The 22,450-nt window shown below is 43.0% G+C and overlaps 1 protein-coding gene across 16 annotated transcripts in view; it reads left to right on the top strand.

The window, feature by feature from the left end:
* Window positions 1-1,319: 1,319 nt before the first annotated feature.
* plekha5 (pleckstrin homology domain containing, family A member 5) overlaps window positions 1,320-22,450 on the top strand; it is a 217,622-nt gene continuing 196,491 nt past the window's right edge. For 15 of the 16 annotated variants that reach the window (XM_037121045.1, XM_037121030.1, XM_037121035.1 and 12 more), the window contains exons 1-3: window positions 1,320-2,639; window positions 2,762-2,838; window positions 3,692-3,749. In XM_037121045.1, coding sequence (XP_036976940.1) covers window positions 2,341-2,639; window positions 2,762-2,838; window positions 3,692-3,749 — 434 coding nt within the window. In that variant the 5' untranslated portion in view covers window positions 1,320-2,340. The remainder of the gene's footprint in view (window positions 2,640-2,761; window positions 2,839-3,691; window positions 3,750-22,450) is intronic. The other variant, XM_037121037.1, reaches the window with a different exon arrangement.

Below are 22,450 nucleotides of genomic sequence, written 5' to 3'. Positions count from 1 at the left end.
CACAGAGTCCTGACCTGAACCCGATAGAACACCTTTGGGATGAATTAGAGCGGAGACTGAGAGCCAGGCCTTCTCGACCAACATCAGTGTGTGACCTCACCAATGCGCTTTTGGAAGAATGGTCAAAAATTCCTATAAACACTCTCCTCAACCTTGTGGACAGTCTTCCCAGAAGAGTTGAAGCTGTAATAGCTGCAAAAGGTGGACCGACATCATATTGAATTCTATGAGTTAGGAATGGGATGGCACTTCAGTTCATAGAATGAGTAAAGGCAGGTGAGCGAATACTTTTGGTAATATAGTGTATGTGTGGATCGTAAGTTCTGACTGGTGTTTGTTTGTCTGCTCCGTTGATTTGCCCATGTCCATTTTGAAGCATTCCAAGGCATTCAGAGCCTGCGTAAATGTGTGGTGATCATGACTGATGAATGTAGATCAAGTGCAAACCAACATGGAAGCAAGGTAGTGCTATCTACCACAATCATCAAAACACCACGTTTTCCTTTCATCACCATTGCTTTTAATTGTGTACACAGACTTGTTGATGTAAAATCTTCTATACATGCTATCACAAAACTTGTGGGTTTTGATTAAATGCAATTTGAGATTCCAGAACAGAAAAATATCCAGAGCAAGAAGAAATATTTAAAAGATTGCTCACATATTGTGTGAAAAGTTGAGTAAAATAATACAAAACTTTGATGGTAAAAGAAAGAAAGAAAGAAAGAAAGAAAGAAAGAAAGAAAGAAAGAAAGAAGAGGAATCTGGTCTTTATTTCAAGACCAGTTAGGAACACAATTGCAGGAATATCACTGTATTTAATCTTTACATTCTGTTCTTAATGATAGTTTCTATTAGAAGACAAGATTCACCCAGAAAACCTGAACCTGACTGCACAAGAGTTGTGTTGTAATGGTGGATGGAAAACACAGGCAGGCTTGAATTGAATAAATAAGGTTTGAGCTGCTGAGTGTTTGTATTCTGTCAAAGAAAAGTGAAATGTCTACACAAACATTCAACTATGCAATTCCTACTGATTACTTTATTATCAAATGGTTTGTCATGGTCCACTTACTGTATACATAACACACATGTAGACTGTATATGGCAATAAAAGAGGATAATGAGAGGACTCTTAATTTGTAATTTGATGCAAATGTGTATCTTTCAGATCCATTTGTGCAGATCCTGGTTAGCATGTTCCATGTTGTATTGTGTTTAATGCACTTGCTCTCAACACCCAGAAGTCTCGGACTTGTCTTCTTCTTGAAGCACTCTGGTCTTGGTCAGGGCTTGGTCTCAGTTTAGGTGGTCTTGACAACAGTGCTGGTGTGTGGAGGCAAAAATAGTGGTCAGATGGGTTGAGGAATCTATTTAATTGTGATATTATAAATGTCTTTTTACATGTACTTCGTCCATAAAGGTTTTCTCATTCAAAAGGAGGTCTGCCATTCATCTGTCAGTCTGTGTTACAATGAAGCCATTTATCAGACATTTGACAGAGTGATTTTCAAGCGAGTTGTGAGGGAATGTCTTTGGAAGGCACACGCGTCCCTCCAGCAGAGCTCCACTGATGTGGAGAATCTAAAACAAGGAGCGTTGAAGCAGTTTAGGAGGCGCATGATGGAACTGCTCCGTAAAACACTGTTGTTCTTTATCTGGGCAAAAGAAAAAGTCTCAAGCAGAGGATTTAAAGCCACATGAAAATTCATTTATCGTATTTTTTTCCTATGTTTTGGACTTCTGTGGCATTTGCCTTTTATTCATAATAAATGAAAAAAGGCAACAGAGGACTTGTCTCATCTAAGTATGGGATCTGTATGTACAGTTCATATATTATGTAAGAAACATGCACTGTATACCATATTCATAACAAGCATGCATGCATGAACAAACAGTCATCGCAAGTGTACATGTACACACACACACACACACACACACACACACACACACACACACACACACACACACCAACGAGTTGGAATGTTGTGTGAAACCTAAATAAAACAGAATGTGATCACTGTTTTGATATACACTTAACTGAAAACAGCAGAGAGACTGTACATTTTGCCTCGACAGCTTGGACTGGGGAACATTCCACAGGTAACAGGGTCACTGGCCACAGGTGATAGCATCATGACTGGGTATGGAGGAGCGTCCTCAGAAGGCTCAGTCACTCACAGGCGAGGATGGGATGAAGTTCAGCAGTGTGTCATTCACGTTTGAATTGATTAGTTGCAATGTAACTATCCATTAACTGACTGGCTGGCTGGCTGAGTGATCATAAACTCACACTGCAAGACTCACACAGTGAACTTTACATGGGGTCGGTTTAGGCTGATGAGGATGTCTGCCAAAAAAAAAAAAAAAAAAAAAAAAAAACCGCCTCCCGTCACTTGGCAGAAAATCATTGCTTGTGTCTTTATCCTCTGGGCGCGCTCCCATCTCCTGTATGCGCGCGCGCGGAATCCCTCGCGCGCTTGGCACGGACCCGCGCTCTCCAGCCCTGTGTGTAGTAACCCAGAGCAGTACTGCTCTCAGCTAGACATGGCGGCGGATCCTAAGCCGGACTGGCTCTCCTGCCTTCCCTCTTCTTGGAGTTATGGCGTGACTCGGGATGGACGCATATTCTTCATCAAGTAAATATCACGCGGACACATGGATTTATGGACACGCACTGCTTGTTTCTCCGACGCATTGTTCCTGTTTGTCTTTTTCGGGTTCTCTGTTCACCTTCTCCCCGTTTTTTCCCCACCAACAGCGAAGAAGCAAAGAGTACGACCTGGTTGCATCCTGTTACTGGAGAAGCCGTAATCACGGGGCACAGGAAAACTCCAGGTAAACAGTCTGAGAATGGGGCTTTTCTTTAATCACTGCGAAAACACGCACACACATGCGCGCACGCCGCGCCAGGGAAAGGTTATCCGCGCGTCACGGCGGAGAAAAAGGGGGCGACAAGTTGCTGAGAGAGCGGTGGAAGACGATGAGGGGAGATTTCTTCTCTCTGCAGCAAAGCAACAGCCTCCTCTGCTCCGCTCCCCTCTCTGCTCTCCTCTGGCGGACCATTACGCACGCCGCCCTCCCCCTCCTCACACACGCCTCCCCCTGCCCGCTCCACCTGGACACTTTGCGACACACTTTTTAAAAGTTCTGTCACGTAGGCGTTAACCGATTTCGGAGCCGATTCCCTGCAGTGACATTTGACACATTTCCCGCTGACAGGCTTTTTTTTGCTGCAGAAAGCCAGTATTTCCAAGCACGTACAGGCACCGAGGCTGCATGAAGAACAATGCAGCGCCTCTGGTGCGGCAGTGCAAAGCCGATATATTCCAAAATCAAACACATCTGCCCGCGATGGGAGAGGGGAGAGGGGTGACGGGTGGAAAGGCGTCGCTGCATGCAGATCAACAGTGTATTCAAACAGCTAGAGGCCAACCGCTGCACGCACACAGTGATCAGTAAATCTTGTCGGGTAATGGGGAGGGGGCGCGGAATTGCATCAAAAAGCACAAGCCAAATGAGCTATTTGTGGTCCAGACACTGCATTGCTGTGCAGGTGTGTGTGTGTGTGTGTGTGTGTGTGTGTGAGTGTATGAGCGAGAGAAAGAAAGAGATCAGCCTCATATCTCTCTGCACAGCTGCTAATGTTTCAGTGATTTGTCTGTCCTCTTCCCCTCCCCTGTCCTTCCAGATTTACCAACAGGATGGGAGGAAGGATACACATTCGAGGGAGCTCGCTGCTTCATCAAGTGAGTTGGACATGTGTGGTGAGAGAGAGAGAGAGAGCAAGAGGGACCAGGAGATGCAGGGAGGGAGACAGAGAGGCAGTGTGAGCAGTCTCAGGCGGTGAGGGGCTGCTTAGATTGGTCGGCGGGCACAGAGATTTCCCTCAGCTCTCATCAACACCCACCTCTCTGCCTCTCTGCCCTGCCGGAGGAATTCACAAATATCTCTGTTTCACTGCCCTGTAACACACAAACACACACACATTCACACACATGCAGTCAGAGCGATGCTCTTTTGCTGCTGTTGAGGCTCTGCTCCTTCATCAGAGTTGGTGCTCTCACACTTCACCTGTCTCTTTCTCTTTCTCCTCACACACACACTCACACACACACACACACACACGGAGGGAACAAGTCTGCTGTCTTGATGCAAGTTTGACGCGCCAGTGTGACTCAGAGGCTGCTCTGCTGTGCCGAACAGGCTTTACTTGTTGCCGTGCTGCGTGTGGGAACATGTGTGTGTGTGTGTGTGTGTGTGTGTGTGTGTGCGTGCTCAACCTCCACAGGGTTGTTGGTGTCTCAGGTCCTTGTGCACATTGGCAAACATGTATATTTTGTGGACCTGTTGGACGACAAAATGGCCCTGTAGCTTCTCACACACCCATAGACATCAACATGCATACACACCCACTCACTCACTCTCTCACACACACACACACACACACACACACACACACACACACACACTTGTTCCCTGTCTGTCTACGGTTGTGAGCAGGCACTTTCATGTGCTCTACCTACTTTGCCACCTAGTTTTCCTGCTGTTGCTCGTGCTGTCTGTGGCCATTTTGAGAGCAGCAGCTGACACATACGGTGAGCTAATATAGCTGCTCTATAAATAGCCCACAACCGCTGCTCATCGGTATGTATGAATGCATGCAGAATGCGCACACACATGCACCCTGTGTGTGTGCACATGCAGGCATGTAAATATATGAGCGCGGTCACGCATTTTAAGTGCTCGCATGGAAACACAGACGGTCAGGTGAGTGACAGTCAGATGTGACAAGCGGACAGCTGTGAATGCAGGTGTGAACACAGCCAGAACACACTGAATGTGGTGGGGACCAGAGCAGGACACATTCAGAGATGGTGCACAGAGGCATGAGATTGTGTACAGCAGTGGGAGCTGACAAGTCACAAATTAGATTAGTATAACAAATTCAGAGGAGCATGGCCAAAACACTGGTCCTGGGCCTGTACTGACTCACCCTACGGCCCTCTGTGCATTCTGTTTGTCATCTCACCTCGAAGCTCCAACTGAGCACCGAGCAGACACAGACCATCACAGCTTCATGATCGACCCAATGACCAGTGAAATTACCAAAAGCTAATTGGCACACGCTGAACCCAGGGCATGTGCCCCCCTCCAGATGTGTGGCCGTGGGTTCCGTTCTGCCCAGTGGGTAATCTGTCTCTGTGGATTGGCAGTGCCCCAAGGAGATGGGTCTCAAATGATTAATGGGATTAGCTCATCTAAACGCCTGCAGCCAGAATTTTGACTCACGCTAGGGAATATGACCACACTGCACCAATCCTGGCCCCCTTAGTGTTAATTTTTTGGTTATTCCTAGTTATTGAACAGATGTGTCTCTGAAAACTCACTCTCATCTTTAAGATCACTTTTGAATGCTCACTTCTTAAAAATAGACCCTTGTATTTGTGTGTGTATTTTCATGGTTTAGCTTGTATTATTAGCTTTCTGTTTCAATGGTTGTGTAAAGCCCTTGATGTTGATATACAATTACTTTTTAGGCTCTTCTTTAAAATTTGTTTGGGGTTGGAATTATTGTTATTAATTCAGTACTGACAGAAAGGTGTCTGTACCCCTGAGAATCAGTGGATGGAATTGAATTTCTTGTTGAAGTTAACGGTCTTATTAATGCTTTCATTGACGAGACTTTCTATAAATAATTTGAGACTATTTTAAGTAAGCAGAGAGCCTGCTGTTTAGGTTCAGAAACTCAAGTATTGGTACCAGAATACTTACTAACTCCACGCTTGGCTTTATCTCTTAATGCTGACTAGTTTACTTTTTCAAACAAGGCATGACAAAGGTGAACAAGGGAGCCCTGTGCATGCCTAAAACTAAGATCTGACATGTCCCAGCATCTTTATGCTCCAACGTGATCTAAAGAATTTATGCAGCAAAACAGCCCAAACCAAACCTGATACCCCAAACTATGGCGGGACTATTTTGCTTGTGTAACAGAACTCCACATAATCCATATGTAGACTCCATTTTATAGAGGCAGGAAACAGTGATCTAGGGTAAACATAGGGTTACTTTAGGGTCAATTTTAGACCATCTCATCCATACCAAGAGCAAGGTACCAGAAGACTACCACAAGGTCATTTACAAACCCTTTCTTACCAGGTTTCAACTGCAGTCTTTGCATTTATTCCTTGTGAGGATAGGACATGAGGTCTGACCAAACAGCTACTGTTCATTCTCAGCTATTGGCTGACTCAGTCTGGACTGCAGGCTTGAGGATACGTTCTGGAACAATAACAGCCTTGAATACAATGAACAGCATTGGACTCCGAACAAACAGGCCTAGTCTCACACTGCATCATCACCACTTCTTTGAATCCTTCAAATTCCTTCCAAATTCTAGCTCGGTCACTTCTCTGTCAGCCCATTATTGGAATCCTGGCCCCTCTGGTCCCTCTGCATCCATGGTGTTGAAGGACAGTGCTGTTGTCTGAATGCCCGGTGACAGGCAGTCACTATCAGCCTCAGTAAGTGTCAAATTGCTCCAGCTTTTGTTGGTCGTCAAGTTTCCATTTTGAAGCTGATTATACCCTTAGTTGTATTCTGAACCCTGTCAGGATTTGTCTACATATGAGTTGGTTCGCTGTAACGAAGCCCACGCAGCTGCACTGACTGTTAAGCTGAAATGCCATCACTTGCCTATACTTTCGACTAAGCATTTAGTTTGAACCACACTTATTCAACAGCAAACACTGACGCAATCAGTTGAGTTCCAAGCATTGAGGGGAGTCCCAGTGGAATATGAGGAAGAGATACTGGTCTGTTGTTTCTGCTCCATGACTACTGTGTCTACGGTCCTAACCACTATTTCAGGGTGAACTGAAACATGGAGGACAAGCCACATTTTCAGTTGGTTTGTTGCATGGTTCAAAGCTGCTGCAATGTCTTCCAAATGCCTTTCAAAACAGGTCTTTTTCTTCAATTGCCAAGATTTTGAAGTCTTGCCAAGGTGTTTAGCTCTGCACAGCTAACTAATTGCTCCTGCACTGACCCATGGCATGTCAAAGGAGTTTTGGCAAGGAATGAAAGATGGAAGCTTCTCATGTGTCATGGTAGAATGTTTAGTCACTTTCCATCAGTTAAACAAGTCATGGTGTGGCTCTCAGTGAAATGAGACATGTTTACAGCATGTTAGCTGCCCAGTTGTCCCTTTTGACTTCAGGAAAACTGCATGACTAGTTGTTTATTGGAATAAAATTTGGGGTTTACTACTCATTGCTCCATTAGAAGCCAACATGGATGGCCTTCTCTCATTGTTAAAAGCCAAGACCCCTATCAATCAAGGAAAAATTCTCCCAAATCTAACCTAAACCCACCTATTTTTTGCTTCAAGATCTTCTGAATGGGACAGTAGCCTTAAAGCTAGGGTCTACAATCCTGGAGAGCTAGCAAGATTTCTAAGTGGCACCTCCTCTAAGTTCTGACTTCTTTCTTTATCTAGAGCCTATTTCGTCGCAGCCATTTCTACCTCAGGCTTTCTTTCCCTTGCCTTTTTAGCGGGGTGAGCTGTTACAAGTAACGCTGGCTGCATTTTCTCTGCCATTGTAACCAAATGAACGTCTTCTCCTGCAACTCCGTATTTCTGCAGAGGAGTGAGCTTAATATTTCTGGCATCAGTGAAACTTAACCTGTGCACACTTGGAGGAGGGAGGGACAGAGTGGGGTGCAGGCAGAACGAGACATTAAGGCATCTGACCAATCCGTGCTATTCGGGCCGAAAAGCAGTGATTGGTCAGCGTTTTCTCAGTTCTGCAGCTGCCACAGAGGTCTTATTGACTACTCTCAGGACAGCAGGACCATTTCACCCAGGATAACAAAATGTGTTTCTGAACAACATTACAGACCCTAGCTTTAATAGCGTTAATTTGAGCCCTTGGTGTTTTTGCTCGGTTTCATAGTGTGTTCACACCAAAAGCGACTTGAGCGACCGTGACGACTAGCTGCGTGAGTGACCGGCGGCATGAACGAAGCGATTCCAGTGACAAGATTTCAGCGACGCGACGGCAGCAACTAAAGTTGACAGGCGCTCAACTTTATGCAAATGAGCAGCGGTGCGACTGCGGCGACAGCCAATTGGGAACCAATGTAATAGATTATTATATAGGCCTATGCCTGCTGCTTGAAAGACCCACCCCTTCGGTCGCTTTGGTCACTTCAGTCGCTGCAGTTGCTGCTGCACAGGCAACTGCAGCAACGCGATGTGAGCGACCAGAGCAACCACAGGTGATTTTATCACTCTTGGTGGAGAACGCAGTAAGGTTAAGTTTCACTCATGTTGGTTGGTTAGTTGGTTGGTTGGTTGGTTTGGCAGCAGGATTACTCAAAAACAACTGAATGGATTTTCACAAAACTTGGAAAAGATGGTCTGTGCCTAAAATAGACCCTTAACTCTTGGTGCACATCAGGAAGAGTCTTGGGGCCTTGGCAGAGCTATGAGCTCTACTTAGTGCCATTCTAGTTGATCTGTTTTTTGACCTGTAAAATGTCAGAAAATGGTGAAAAACGCAATGTGATACCCAAATCCCAAGATGACGTCCACAAATCTCTTGTTTTGTCCGTAAGCTAAAGATATTCATTTTACTGTCATAGCGAGGAAAGAAACCAGAACATATTCACATTAAAGAAGCTGAAATCATACAATTTTTAAGTTGATTTTTTCCTCAAGAAAAATACTCTAATTGATTCTCAGAGTAGTGATGAGAGATTTATTCCATAGTTCACAACTAATTAATTAATCACTGCAGCTCTGATTTACAGCCCAGTTACTACATGTCATTGCAACGTCTGCTGTGTATTGTTATTTTCAGAGAATTTGGGAAAGCGAAAGATGCATTTTCTACAATGTGAAAGTGTGGCCTTTACACTTAGTTTGTCACTTCTGCTATTTTTCCTATTTCCATTTGCCATACATATGTTTTTTGTTTGTTCAAGCTTTTGGTCCCTGAGCAAGGTGGGGGATTTATAAACCTATATTTTGACTTATACAGGACTTCCCATGGATTAGGGTTGGTTGGGACTGCAACTGTTTGGATGCAAATTTGATTGAATCACAAATGATTTATGGTTGCCACAGAAATGACATTTAGTCCGATTTTTGTGAAGCTGACATCTACGAGGCTGTAACAGGAACTGCGATGTCCATGTTGGTTTTACCACTCAGCTGATGTGGTTGCTGATTGTGCTGTCTGCATCAGGTCACAAACACATTTTTAAAATATGTAACTGGTCAGCATGTGACTCACATCCACTTTGATGTGTTTTGGAACAGCTGATCCACAGTGTCTCCTTAGGACATTTCTTCAGCCCTGAGTTAACGCATAACACTGTAGCTCGCAAGCAGAAGAAAGTCGAAAAGTTGGCTTTGTTTGATTATTCATATATACATGTACTAGCAGAGGTTTGTGAAACAGTGACTTAGAACGTTCTTCTCTGTCCTATCTACAGTTTGACTTGTACAATGCTGCTGTTGTTGCTCTAGCAGTGAATCACAGTCAGAGGATGCAGAACAGGGGGACTATTTGGATGTAATGCAGCATATATTGGTAATGTTGTTGTCAGGCTGGATGAAACCAGGGTGGAAGAAATAGGTAGTAATAACTTTCTCCATTTATTTATTCAGGTTTCTTTTTTAATTGGTCACCAGTCCGACCAGTACATAAGAGCAACTGAATTCCTTGTTGAACTGTGTGTGATAGTCTCAGTCGTCTTTTAGTTTCTCTCATCGTTTCTCTTTTTCTCTCTGCTGTAAAGTCCCAGTGGGTGCTGCTTGTAGGCCCCTGTCGGGAAATTGAGTGTATCCCCACTACACTATGAAACACATTTGAGGGTTTCATTAATGTTGACAATAATGAATTCTCATAACTGTTTCGATGATATTTATTTTTGTTACATGGCTTTAAAATGGCCAGACTGAGTCCTCAGGTTTTGCTTTTTTTTTTTTCTCAACGTCAACGCATACATTGCCTATCCATTCAATACTCAGGAGGGAGAGGATAACAACTTCAGTGGTAACTGGGCTGCAAAACGTTCAGGTAGTGTATTAATTTTCTCATTACAGTGGATTTTCCACTTTTCACTTTTAGATTAGTAGCCTCAACTAAACACTTTGCCTGTGAGAACAGTTGTCTTCTGTGCTTCTGGGGGAGTTGTGCCATATCTGTGAAAATTAGGCTACTAAAGGTGACATTACCTAAGCATCTCCACTTGCATTTGGACGTGATGAAATGATGATAGAACCTGCTTCAGGAACTGATGGCCTGGAATGTGGCAGATTTAACTCTGAGTTGACATCATATGGAAGAGATAGGAAAGGTTCTAACTCAAAAATGATTGCATGACTTCAGAGTTGGTCATGTGAGGGTGAAATACTGTTAATTGAGTGCATAACATAGTTTCCAAATCAGAGTTTCCTCTGAGAGGAGGCTTGTGTGTACATTCCTGTGTGTGTGTGTTTGTTTGTCTGTGTGGTGTGTGTGTGTGTGTGTGTGTGTGTGTGTGTGTGTGTGTGTGTGTGTGTTTATGGTTTGGAGCCCCTTCCTGCTCAGTGGGAGCCAGTTTGCCCTCCACTCCTCTCAAGTCTCAAATCCCTGGAGAAATCTCTGTGCCCCCCCCGCCCCGTGTGCGTGTGTGCGTGTGTGTCCTCCTCTGTGTCTCTCTCCCCTGGCTGTAGTGGTTTGATGTTTGCTCCCTGCTTGACTGAACACTCCCTAAAGCCTGTACCAGCTCCTCATGTCTGTGTGTTTCTGTATGTGTCTATATGTGTGTGTGGGCACTATAACACTCCGTGCAGGAATTTATTCTCCGAGTCTGGGTGCATGCGTGTGTGCATCAAGTGTGCATACGCGCGTGCGTGTGTGTGTGTGTGTGTGTCTGGCAGCACACTTCCAGCTTGACCTCACCTTTGAATTTGCCCTGTATGTGTGATGTTTTTGCAAATCATAGAAGCCTTGCAGGTATCAGGACTGTCACCAAGCTGCCCTCATACTCACAATGTGTGTGTGTGTGTGTGTGTGTGTGTGTGTGTGTGTGTGTGTGTGTGTGTGTGTGTGTGTGTTCCCTGATCCAGAGCAGAGATCCATTCTGACTGACTTAACTTGACTATTGACTTCATGAGAATATTCAGCTGGATGTAATTAGATTCTCAAGCTATTAGGCTGCTATATGCACCAAATCTCTTATTATTCCACTCACATACACCTCCTGGCCATCAGCTGGTGTGTTACCAGTGCAGGCTTTATTAAATTGCTGCCTCTCTGTCTGCCTGGGGGGGGGGCAGTGTGTGGCGGGCTTGGGGGTGCAGGAGTTAGAAACCGATTTATAGCAGCAGAGATGGGAGGACTGTGTTCATGCACGATGAGCACAGCGGATGGAGGTTAGTGATGGTGACATACAGCAGAGGGGAAGGACACACACAGGACGACCGCTCAGCCACTCCATTCAGTAACCACAGGCAGCCACAGAGGCAGCTGACAGGCTCTTCACTGCAGGCATGACTGATGGCAGTGGTGGATTTTAATCCGAACTGGGAATCTGTAACTGATTATTTTGTTGTTGATGTGTTGTCAGATGTATCTAACCACCTAGTCAGAAAGAAAAACCTTAGTTGTCTTTTGAAATGCTTTAAAGTCTCCTATGTCCTCTTGTTGCCATTAGAATAACTGCTCTCTGTCAGACGCAAACATGGAAGTAGCATGATGCTGTTGTACTTTTCTAGAGAATGGGCCAAACTGAAAGATAGGGGTAGAAAAGATATTGACTCTGCATAAGGAAGCTCTTTGAAAGGCATTGAATTGTGTCCAATTCAAAATCTATGGTTTCCCAAATTTGAGGTAGTGTGTCCCCCACTGTAGTCACCACTGTTGCTGTTTTCTCACTAATCTCACCTGGCCATAAAAGAAAACTGCCTCCTGTCACCAGTGAAGGGAGTCAGATCAACTGTCACATCCCTGCCTGGCAAGTAACAGCTAGCTATACTGAGTAAGGTAAGCTGGGAGAAAGCAAGTAGCAGAGGCCTGGCACCTGGACATGTAACATTAGTGCATTGACTGCCAGCTCTATGTCTCTGTCCATGCTACACTGAGTGGTGGTCAGTCACTGTGCTCTGTGTCCTCTAACCCTCCACATCAGACACCACCCAGCCACGGGGAAACGCCTCCTACAGTCAGTGAGTTATCCTTCTATGCAAATGTTGTCGGCTCATATGGGATTGGCAACACATAAAGCTACAGTCTCCACTGAAAATACTGCACTTCCACACCAAACAACACTGGACCCATGTCGACCCCAGACACAGGTCAGCAATGCCAGTCAATCTTGCCATGTTGTTGTTGCATTTTACAGTCTATCAATAATACAGAGGTACATATATTGCAAAACCAGGAGCTGTTCTGTAGAATAACAACCCAGTCAGAGCTGAGTATGTAAATTATTGGTTTAAGGCTGAGGGCGACTGAAAGCTACTCATGAAAGTTCACAAACAACGCAACGTTCAACATTTTTCCATTTTTATGTTTGTTTTTTGTTTGCAAGTAGAAGAATGTTTACCCATACTGCAAGAATATATTCCCCATACTACCCTAGATAAAACTGTTATAATAGTACAGTAATACATTTTTTTGCAATGCATAGACAAATATGTGCTTGATGCAGTCACCCTAGGTTTTGGGAGTACTGGATTTTAGCAGATAAAAAGTGAGGTGGAGAGACTTCTGTTGTACTCACTGCACCATGTTTCTGTACTGCATTGTGGTCTCTGTTCTGTTCTATGATGTAGTTATTGGTTTCTGTATTCTCTTTGTCCCCTGAATTTCTTAACTGATAATTCATCAATTAATTGATTTTTTATAATTTAAAGAAATAATTATTATATTTATTGTTGTTTTGATTAATCAAACTATTGCCCAACAAAAAGTACCCCAGTCTTAACTGGTAATCCGTATAATCCTAATATATATTATGTCTGGGTGGGGACAAAAAGTAAACAGGATTTATTCACCTTGGATCCAGTGTTGCAGGGACAACACGGGTTTTCCCATTAATTTTAATGAGGGGCAGCCAGTGATATTGTGATTCGCATTGACTTGCTAATGTTTTAATTTATAGAAACATTTTCTGACCTGCTGCTGGAAAATATGGATTTTTGCTCAAACAAGTTACCTAGAAAGAGCAATCTAAATGTTTTCTGTCCCGGACAGGCATCTTTTACCTGCAAAAGGCAGGATGAGTTAATGAGCAGGAGTTTGAGAAGTGAAAACTTGACTCTGTCTGGTTTGAAATCTGACTTTACTGACCCTGCCATGCAAGTTGTGGGACAGTTAACAACAAGGGCTTGGTTTGTGGGGTTAGGGTTAGGGTCATTTAGCTTGAAGTGCTTCGAGATGAAAAAGGAGGAGAAGTTATCAGAGGCTTACTGAGCCTCGTGATATTTCGGCTCTGTGTTGATACACAAACAGATAAATGAAAGATGAAATGACAAGGATTGATTGAAGAATCAAATGAAAGAGAAGAGAGCATAACCTGGAACTGACACTGAGAATAGAGGAGGGGTAGTGGTCATGTCAGGCTGCCACTGCTGTCTCTTCCTCTTTCTTCCATTTTCAGTGTGCGCACGTTTCTTTCTGAGTGTGCGTGTGTGTGTGTGTGTTTAGCTTGGCTTGGCAGCTGCTCAGTGCTTTGGGAACGCCACAAAATAAACAGTTAGAGTAACATGAACGTAGCCTTGTTGCTCCCCGCCCACCAGAAAAAACATCCTCATGCAGGCGCTGCTGCAGCAGCTGATTCTGAGCCTCTGTGTCAAACTCAGTGATGCTTCGCAAGACTGTAAAGCTCTGAAGAAGTACAGTTCTCTTTTTCTCTCTTTCACTGAGAAAATCAAAACTGTACTATATATAACTAGTGATTACATCCTACACAAAACACTATTTCTGATTTACACTGAAAAGACACAGATGGATCCTGTTATTGTATGTAACAGTCCGTATTGGATAATTCAAAAGTATCTATCTCTATCAAAGTATCTTTTGTCTTTGTTATCTTGCCCATGCTTTATGAATAGTTGTATGTTGTATTTACCAATTAATCAATCGATCAGTAAATCTTTATTTGTAAAGCGCCAATTCATAGCAAAAGTCATCTCTTGACAGTTTCCTGTTGCAAGCACCTGGAGAAAGCGGTGAGAATAAACTGCCTGTTAATGGGCAGAAACCTCGAGCAGAACCAGTCTCAGTGGGGGGGCAGCCATCTGCCTAGACTGAGTGGGTTGAGAGAGAAGGAGAGAGAGAGAGGGACAGAGATAGAGACAGAATCCCTTTTCACACAGCGATGCCACATTATCGCCACAGTGGCATTTCGCCAATCCTCTGGCATTGGTCATTCACACAGAGCCAAGCAGCTCTGCCATGAAGACGAATCATTCCTCAGCAGATACAACACACTGATGCAGTTTATCAATGCTGTCAGAAAGTGATGAAAATCATATTTTTCATTACAAAGAGCCTTGTGTGGTGTTCTCTGCTGCTCTTTCAAAGAAATATGCTGTCCAGCTCTGATATAACTGAAGCTTTAGCAGCTATGCTAACCCCAAAGAGCTGCCAAATTCTGTCTTCAAATGAGCAGTCACCTCTCTCAGTGGTTGTCACACCTAGACTATGGCTAGCCATCTGTTGTTGCTAGTAGTTTCTCATAGGATGCTGATTGGTCAAAAGCCCTGTGTTCGCCCACCAGTGCATAACTTGAGCCACAAAGAGATTTTTTTCACATGATAATACAAGCTGCGTTCAAATACAGCTGGCTTGCAAAGCATCCTCATCTCTGGGACAGGCTAAAACTGCACAGGTGGAAATCTATTAAAATGATGTAACTTTAGTCTTGGTAAGATATGATGTAGTTCTTTGTAGGATTGGCAGTGGTGTGTGTGTGTGTGTGTGTGTGTGTGTGTGTGTGTGTGTGTGTGTGTATGGCTTGAAAGAAGTCAGATTTACTTGTGCACAAATACACTTATTTGCACAGCTGTGCTCAGTAGTAAGGACGCTCTAAACAAGTAGTGGGTGTGAGCAGCAGCATGCAGGGACACATTCATTAACACAGAACAGGTTTAGAGAGCAAACAAGGACAGAAGTATGAGACTCGTGTCTGCTCTGACTGAGCTGCGATTATTAGTTTGCTCGCCATCTTCAAAGTTGCTTTCTTTCAGTGTTGGCAGGGAGTATGTCATTGCTAACCTGACTCTCAGCCTTACATGTCATTTCATTTTCTCATCTTTCATTTATAAGGAAGTGATTCTGATCGGTGGTGATATGGCTTTATAGACACACTGTGAGACTGTAGAGGTTTGTCTTGATTTTTTCGCAGCTATTTCAAAGCTATCCATATGTAGCAATCCAATAATATCTTTGCTTGTGTTAGCCCCATGTAGGTAATGTGGCCTGAGGGAAAAACTGTTTTTACATGATTTTAAAATCATTGTGATACAGTGTTGTGATTTTCAGGTATTTGACTCACAGGAGTCACAGCGAATAGACATGCTGATATGATTTATTTTATCTACAAGCATTTTCTCTATTTAATATCCAAGAAATTGACAATATTATGATACATGTAGTTATTGCTACATTCAATTATATATATATATATATATATATATATATATATATATATATATATATATATATATATATATATATATATATATATATATATATATATATATATAATGCGATTTATTCATATTTTCCACAAATAGCAAAGAGTTAAATACAAATATTTCGATGTTTCAGAACAGCCACAGTGTTTTATCCAAAGGTCCCATATTCAGCTCATTTTCATGGTCACATTTTTCATTTGCTCTTTAAACGTTTTGCCTCTCTACCCATCCATTCATCTGATTGGTGGAGCAGTCGGGGCTGAAAACACTTATGTCTTTTTTGAATTAAAAAGAAGTTTGTTTTATAGGTCAAGAAGAAGAAGTACGATTCTGATCAAACATGTCAAAGTTGAAGTCAAAGGGCACTGTTCCTTAAAGAAGTATTGAAATTGACTCTCATTTCTCTTAATTTAGATTTGTGAAATTAAGGTTCTGTCAGAACAATCTAGCGAGGTTAAACATGTAGTTTCTTGCGTGTGTGTCTGTGTGTGTTTCTCTGTGTAAAATATGGATCTGATGCCATATTAAAGGGAAGTGAGAGAACCAACAGGCCAGTTAAACAGACTGATGCTTGAGCTCCAAATCCACTGGACTCCACGTGAGACTGAGCAGTTATCTCTGCATCAGAAACACACAAATTGTGTGTGGGGGTGGGGGTGGGTGTATACTGTATCTACAAGCCAGCAGTTAGTGCAATCCTCTGTGGTGAACTGGTCATAAGATGCAGGGAGAGATACGAGGACAGGAAATGAAGAGAATTAAGGAACAGAGAGAGAGGGGGGAGGTGACGGAGGTGAAGAGGACATGTCACTCAGTCACACACTCTGGAGGTGTTTCCATCTTCACAAGCAATGCTGACACTACAGACAGCGAAGTCGTGTGTGTGTGCGTGGGTGTGTGTGTGTGTGTGTGTGTGGTGGGGTGGGGGGGTGCGTGCGTTTGTGTGTGGGGGGTTGGGGGTGGGTGTGTGTGTGCACGTGGGGGTGTGTGTGAGGGTGTGTGTGCATACGCGTGTGTGTGTGGGGTTGGGTGTGTGTGTGTGTGTGTGTGTGTGTGTGTGTGTGTGTGTGTGTGTGTTTTCCAGTTATTACCAGCTCTGCGGTATCATAAGTGCAGCGTTTTTTTGGGACAAAGAGTTCCTAAGTGGGTCGTTTGCTGGGTGGGGCAGATCTGCTCACAAGTGGTTTCTTGTACAATCTGAATACACACATAAACACACAAATCTGCACACCATCCACCATCCCCTGCATTGGGGAGTGTTTGTCATGTGCAAATTCATTTTGCACATGTGACCTTTGTCCCTGACAGCTGGTGCTTGTGATTGTGTTCAGAGCTCTCTCAGAATGAAACACATGCTCCATATTGCTTTTAAAGGATGATTTATGTGAGGATTGTAAATACTGTTAAACTGAGATTAGATTATGTGAAGCTGGGAGCATACTGGAGGGGGCACGGGGCCACTGCAGGAGCCAAGACTAACATAACAGGACACTTAGTGTGTTGACAAGAAGGGTAATAATATGATATCAATCCACAAATCGACAAATCCATTTCACAAATTTTGAGACTACGAGCACCATTTGACTGGACCTCTGTTTACTTAGGTCAGACAGGGGGTGAATACTTATGCAGTCACTTATTTATGTTATTTATTTTTAATAATTGATATTACTTTTTAGAAATTTGTTTACACATTGACATTAAAGGGTTTTCTTGTTAGTCATTTTTTTGTCTTGTATATTTTTTGTTTATTCACCATGATTCCATTTGTAAGAGTAATAAAATGGGAAAAACACTGTATCTCATGACATTTTCCAGTTGGAGCACGTCTAGACCACACTCTTCAATTAATTTCCTAGCAAGTATTGTACAAACACCCAACATGGAAGGATGAAAGACCATGTCCAATGTCCCCATGTAATGTGATGAAAACAATTGTGTGGGTGTGTGTGTGTGCGCGTGCATGTGTGTACATGTGTAGGCACTAATTATTGAATTGAATTGAATTTCTTTATTGTCAGTGTAACAAGTACAATGAAATTAAGTGCAGTCATTTCAGTGCAAATAGAGCTTGATAAATAAAGTAGAAACAACACATAAAAAACAATATAAAAAAACACGTAAGAACAGGCACGTCCAGTGGAAGTAACAAACAGTATTTCAAAATAAGGAAGTGCATTTCAGTGAAAGGAAAAGGTGAGTGAGTTATTCACTTTCTGGAGGTTATTAGTGCAACCACAGCTGTTGGTTGGAAACTGTTTTTGAGTCTGTTTATGTGAGTTTTGAGGAGTTGGAACAGATTGTGTCTGGGGTGTGATGAGTCCTGAGAGATGGCCAGGGCTTCTGCTTTAATTAATGATTGGTGTGGATTCCAGCATCGGCAGACTGTTGACTATAGAATAACAAAGCTCCACCCTTTCGCTGAATCATCTGACAAACTGGGAAACACCATTTGATATGCCCTCACTGAGGGGAGGGACACATTAACTATGAGAAATTGAAGATTATAGTCAGAAAAGAACTTACCCTTCACACTCAGAGAGGACATCTACAGGAGGAATTTGTGGAAATACTGGAACACTTGGAATACTGCCAGCTCAGCACTGAACACTGACTGAGAGATCCAGAGGAAGCTCAGCTCAAAATGAAACTAACTTTCAGGAAATGCTCTGGAGGAGGGGGTGAAACCACGCCCGACTGACTCGCTGTGCTGTCTGCCTGCTGTGTTTTGAACTCCAATCATGCTAGCTTACTTCCTTGAGAGGGAACTCTTGTGTCCGGTCTGCCATGACATCTTCAAACATCCTATTTTCCTGTCATGTTGTCACTGCTTCTGTAAAACATGCCTGTGTCTGGATTGTAAGAGAAGATCTTCAAGGAGTGACCCACCTTCTATCTTGGTGTTAATAAACCTGTATGAGGCATTCTTAGTGGAAAGAGACCAGAGAGCTTTGGAAGCTCTTTGCTGTTTCCACACTGAAAAACTCAAGCTCTTCAGCCTCAACCACAAGCAGAAGGTGTGTCTGTTGGGATTCAGAAAAACACATGGACCACAGGTTCTGACCTATCGATGAAGCTGCAAAGGATCACAGGAAAAAACTAAACTTATTTTTAAATCAAGGAGGAACCAAATCTCTTGGAAAAATATTAGAAAACTGTGACCTAACAGCAGAACACATCAAGGTCCAGGCTTGACACATGATGAGGCAGATTAGGGAAGAGTTTAAGAGGCTTCGCTAGTCTCCATAAGAGGAAGAGCAGGCTGGGATGTCTGCGTTGAGGGTGGAAGAGGAGCAGAAGAGTCTGATGATAAAGGAGAAGATGGAGGCTTCTGGGCAACCTGAGCTTCAATATCTGGAATGAGATCAACAATTTTCTACACTCCTGTGATTCTGGACCTCAATGCTGCTTGTTCATAACTCATTCTGTGTGCAAATATTCTTAATATTCGATGATGAGGAAGATTAAGAAAAAAAGATTGTTTTCGCCCGAGTGGACGGGGCCTAAGACTTTCTGTCAGGATTAATGGTTAGCTGTTTGAAAAACACCGTACAGTCCTGCTGGGTACAGTGTTATCAACACAGAAGTTTATATAGTCCGTTATGCAGCCTGTCAAGCTGTTGATGTCCTCCCCATGAGAAACATACAGTTCTTCCCTCACAGTTGAGTCAAAGCAGTCAGAGCCTCCTCAGACTCTTCGGTCCATGCTTTAACTGTACGTGTTTCCACTGGTTGCCTATTTACGAGGAGCTGTTACACAGGCAGGAGATGCACCAGGTTGTGGTCAGATCTTCCCAGGGGAGGGAGGGGGAATGAGTTGTGTGCCTCCTTGCTGTTGGCATAAAATAAGTCCAGTGTTTTATTGTCTCTGGTGTGGCAGGTGACATACTGTGTGAATGTGGGCAGGGTGGAGGACAGCATGATTGAAGTCCCCAGAGATGAGGAAGACGGCCTGTGGGTGCTGTGGCTGCAGTGACATTGTGACTGAGTGAAGAACATCACAGTCTGCATCAGCGTTAGCAGAGGGGGGATGTACACAGCGAACACAATCACCTCGGGAGGTAGTGCGGCCTCATGCTAACCGCTAAAAGTTTGATGTCCTTACTGCAGACCTGTTCTTTAACAGTGATGTGCCCAGAGTTACACCATCTGTCATTAACAATCACAGCCAGCCCTCCTCCTTTCCTCTCACTGCTCTCTGCCATCCTGTCTGCCCGCTGCAGTTGAAAACCGCCCACGTTAACGTCCGTGTCCTGGGTTAGCGCTGTTAGCCACATCTCAGCGAGCACCATGATGCTGCACTCACTGTAGTCCCTCTGATCCCGGGTCAGCGCCGTTAGTTCATCCGTCTTGTCGGGGAGAGATCTCACATTCCCCCTGCTATGGCGAGCAGCTCTGGTACAGCACCCACATCTCCTGCTCTTCAGCTGGCGGGGGACATCGAGCCGCTCGAGGGCCAACAGCTGATCCCTACTGAAAACAATAGGGCTGCGCACAGACTCCACGGTCACGGCAGAAAACAGTGAAAAAGCAGTATTAACAACTGAGCGAAAAAAGCTGGTCTGGTCTCCATACTGCCCAGAGACATAGTTCCAAAGAGAAGCAATGAATTAAAAGTAATTAAAAACAGTTAAAAAGTACAATAAGTAATATAAAAAGCAGAAAAAAAGCTTAGAAGTGAGACTAATAACCATAAGTGAACATTTTGTTCAAATTACTTTTTTATATAAACAGTAGCATACTCATTTTTTATTTAAACACTTATTTCATCCACCAATTATGATATAGTTTAATGTCTGTTAATTAGTGTGTCTGTGAGCAGGATATCTTTAAAAGTCTTATATCAATACATTTGCTGGACCAACTGGCCTTTAGCCAAAGAAAAGTCAATAAGGTTTTGGTGGTGATCCAGATCAGACAGTTCCACAATTAAACAATTATTGATTGGAGGCGTAACTGTGAAACTAATGGAGAGAGAGGCTTGATTGTAATTCTTTAGGGAATGTTCGCAAAGTCAAAAAATCAATTCAGCTTTAAATTGATGTATTTGTGTGGTAAATTAGAGAACTGTTTAGGGAGGACTGTGCTCTCTGGGAGCCTTCTTGTTTTTGAAGAGTCTCGCTCTGTCTCTGCCGACAGTCTGACAACAAATCAAACCTCTGACCTTGGTAAAGGAACAGTCTCAACCACCCTCACACAGAGAAAGATGTGGAGCCCCAAAGACACCACTGACCCATTTTAACCTGATGCACTCTGAAAATGACTTTCCTGTTATTCCGGCTCAGTTGATCAGAGGCGTCTAGATATGTGCATGTAGGCCGCTGAAACCCAGAGGGTGCTGCTGAATCTACGCAATGATGCTGCACTGTAGGACCAGCCACCAATGTTTATGGTTCCATGTCCTAAACATAATCACATGGTTGGAAAAAAAAAAAGTTGTGCATCCTTCATGGTGCATAATAGACACAGACACAGACACACACACACACACACACACACACACACACACACACACATATAATATAATATGATATTATATATGTGTATATATATATGTGTGTATTTGTGTATATATATATAATATATTATATTATATATGTGTGTAGCAGTATGTATGTGTATATATGTATATATATATATATATATATATATATATATATATATATATATATATATATATATATATATATATATATATATATATATATATATATATATATATATATACTTCTACGTGATATATTCTTGTATGTCTGTGTTGTGTTTAGTCACATGCAGGGACAGCTGACATAGTCTGGAGTACCAGTTGTGTTATTTTACTTGTCTTAACTTATGTGTTATATTTTTTGTAATTTTTAATGCCGCCAACCTGCCAGAGACTGCAGTTGAAAATTAGCTTGTGTTGCTAAATCTGTTACATTTACATAATAGACTCTAGTGCTCATGTTAATTATTGTGCGCTCTCACTATTCTAAATTACATTTAGGGCATTTATCAGATGCTTTTGTCCAAAGCAACTTACAGTAATTCATACATACACTCATACACTGATGGTGGTGGCTGCCATGCAAGGTTGGGGTTCAGCCCAAGGACACTTCGACATGCAGTCCAGGGGAATCGGACCAGCGACCTTCTGATAACGAGATGCTAGCTCTACCCCTGAGCCACAACCGCCACAACCATTAAATCTCAATAAATAAGTGATTAAATTATAATCAGCAGCTTAATCATTAAATTAATCAACTGAGAAAATACTCATTTGTAGCCCTCAATGTAGAATATCAAAGTAAGTTCATGTGATGTATTGTTCTCTTTGTTTAAAGGCCAATCTGTGAACACATGTTCTGAAGAAACTCAGAGCAGGGAGGCAACATCTTGTTCTGGCTGCATCCCACTGCCTGCCTACTTCACACATCCACACACCTGGGAAGCTGCTGCATAGGGTAGATTTATAGAGGCAGTTTGTAAGATTTGGCCAGAATTTCAGTTTGAAACATTTAAAAAGTAGTAGTATCATCAGAGTGAAGAAACAGCAGTATTGACGTCATGTCTTAGGCCTCCATGTACTGTGTTACACACAGTGTCTACTGAAGTGAGCTTGCTTACCAGTTGATAGTCTGATAGCCCCAGAGTTTGTTTCTCTTAATCCTTAACTGCCTTTGCCTTGTTACTGAGTTGGAATGAGAGTTGAAGTGACGTGGTAAAGTTTCTGTGTGATGTAAAACTTTGCACTGACAGCTCTTTGTTTCA

The sequence above is a fragment of the Acanthopagrus latus genome, chromosome 14 (assembly GCF_904848185.1).
Source record: "Acanthopagrus latus isolate v.2019 chromosome 14, fAcaLat1.1, whole genome shotgun sequence".
NCBI classification, from domain to species: domain Eukaryota; kingdom Metazoa; phylum Chordata; class Actinopteri; order Spariformes; family Sparidae; genus Acanthopagrus; species Acanthopagrus latus.
This window is presented reverse-complemented; position numbering and strand designations above follow the sequence as displayed.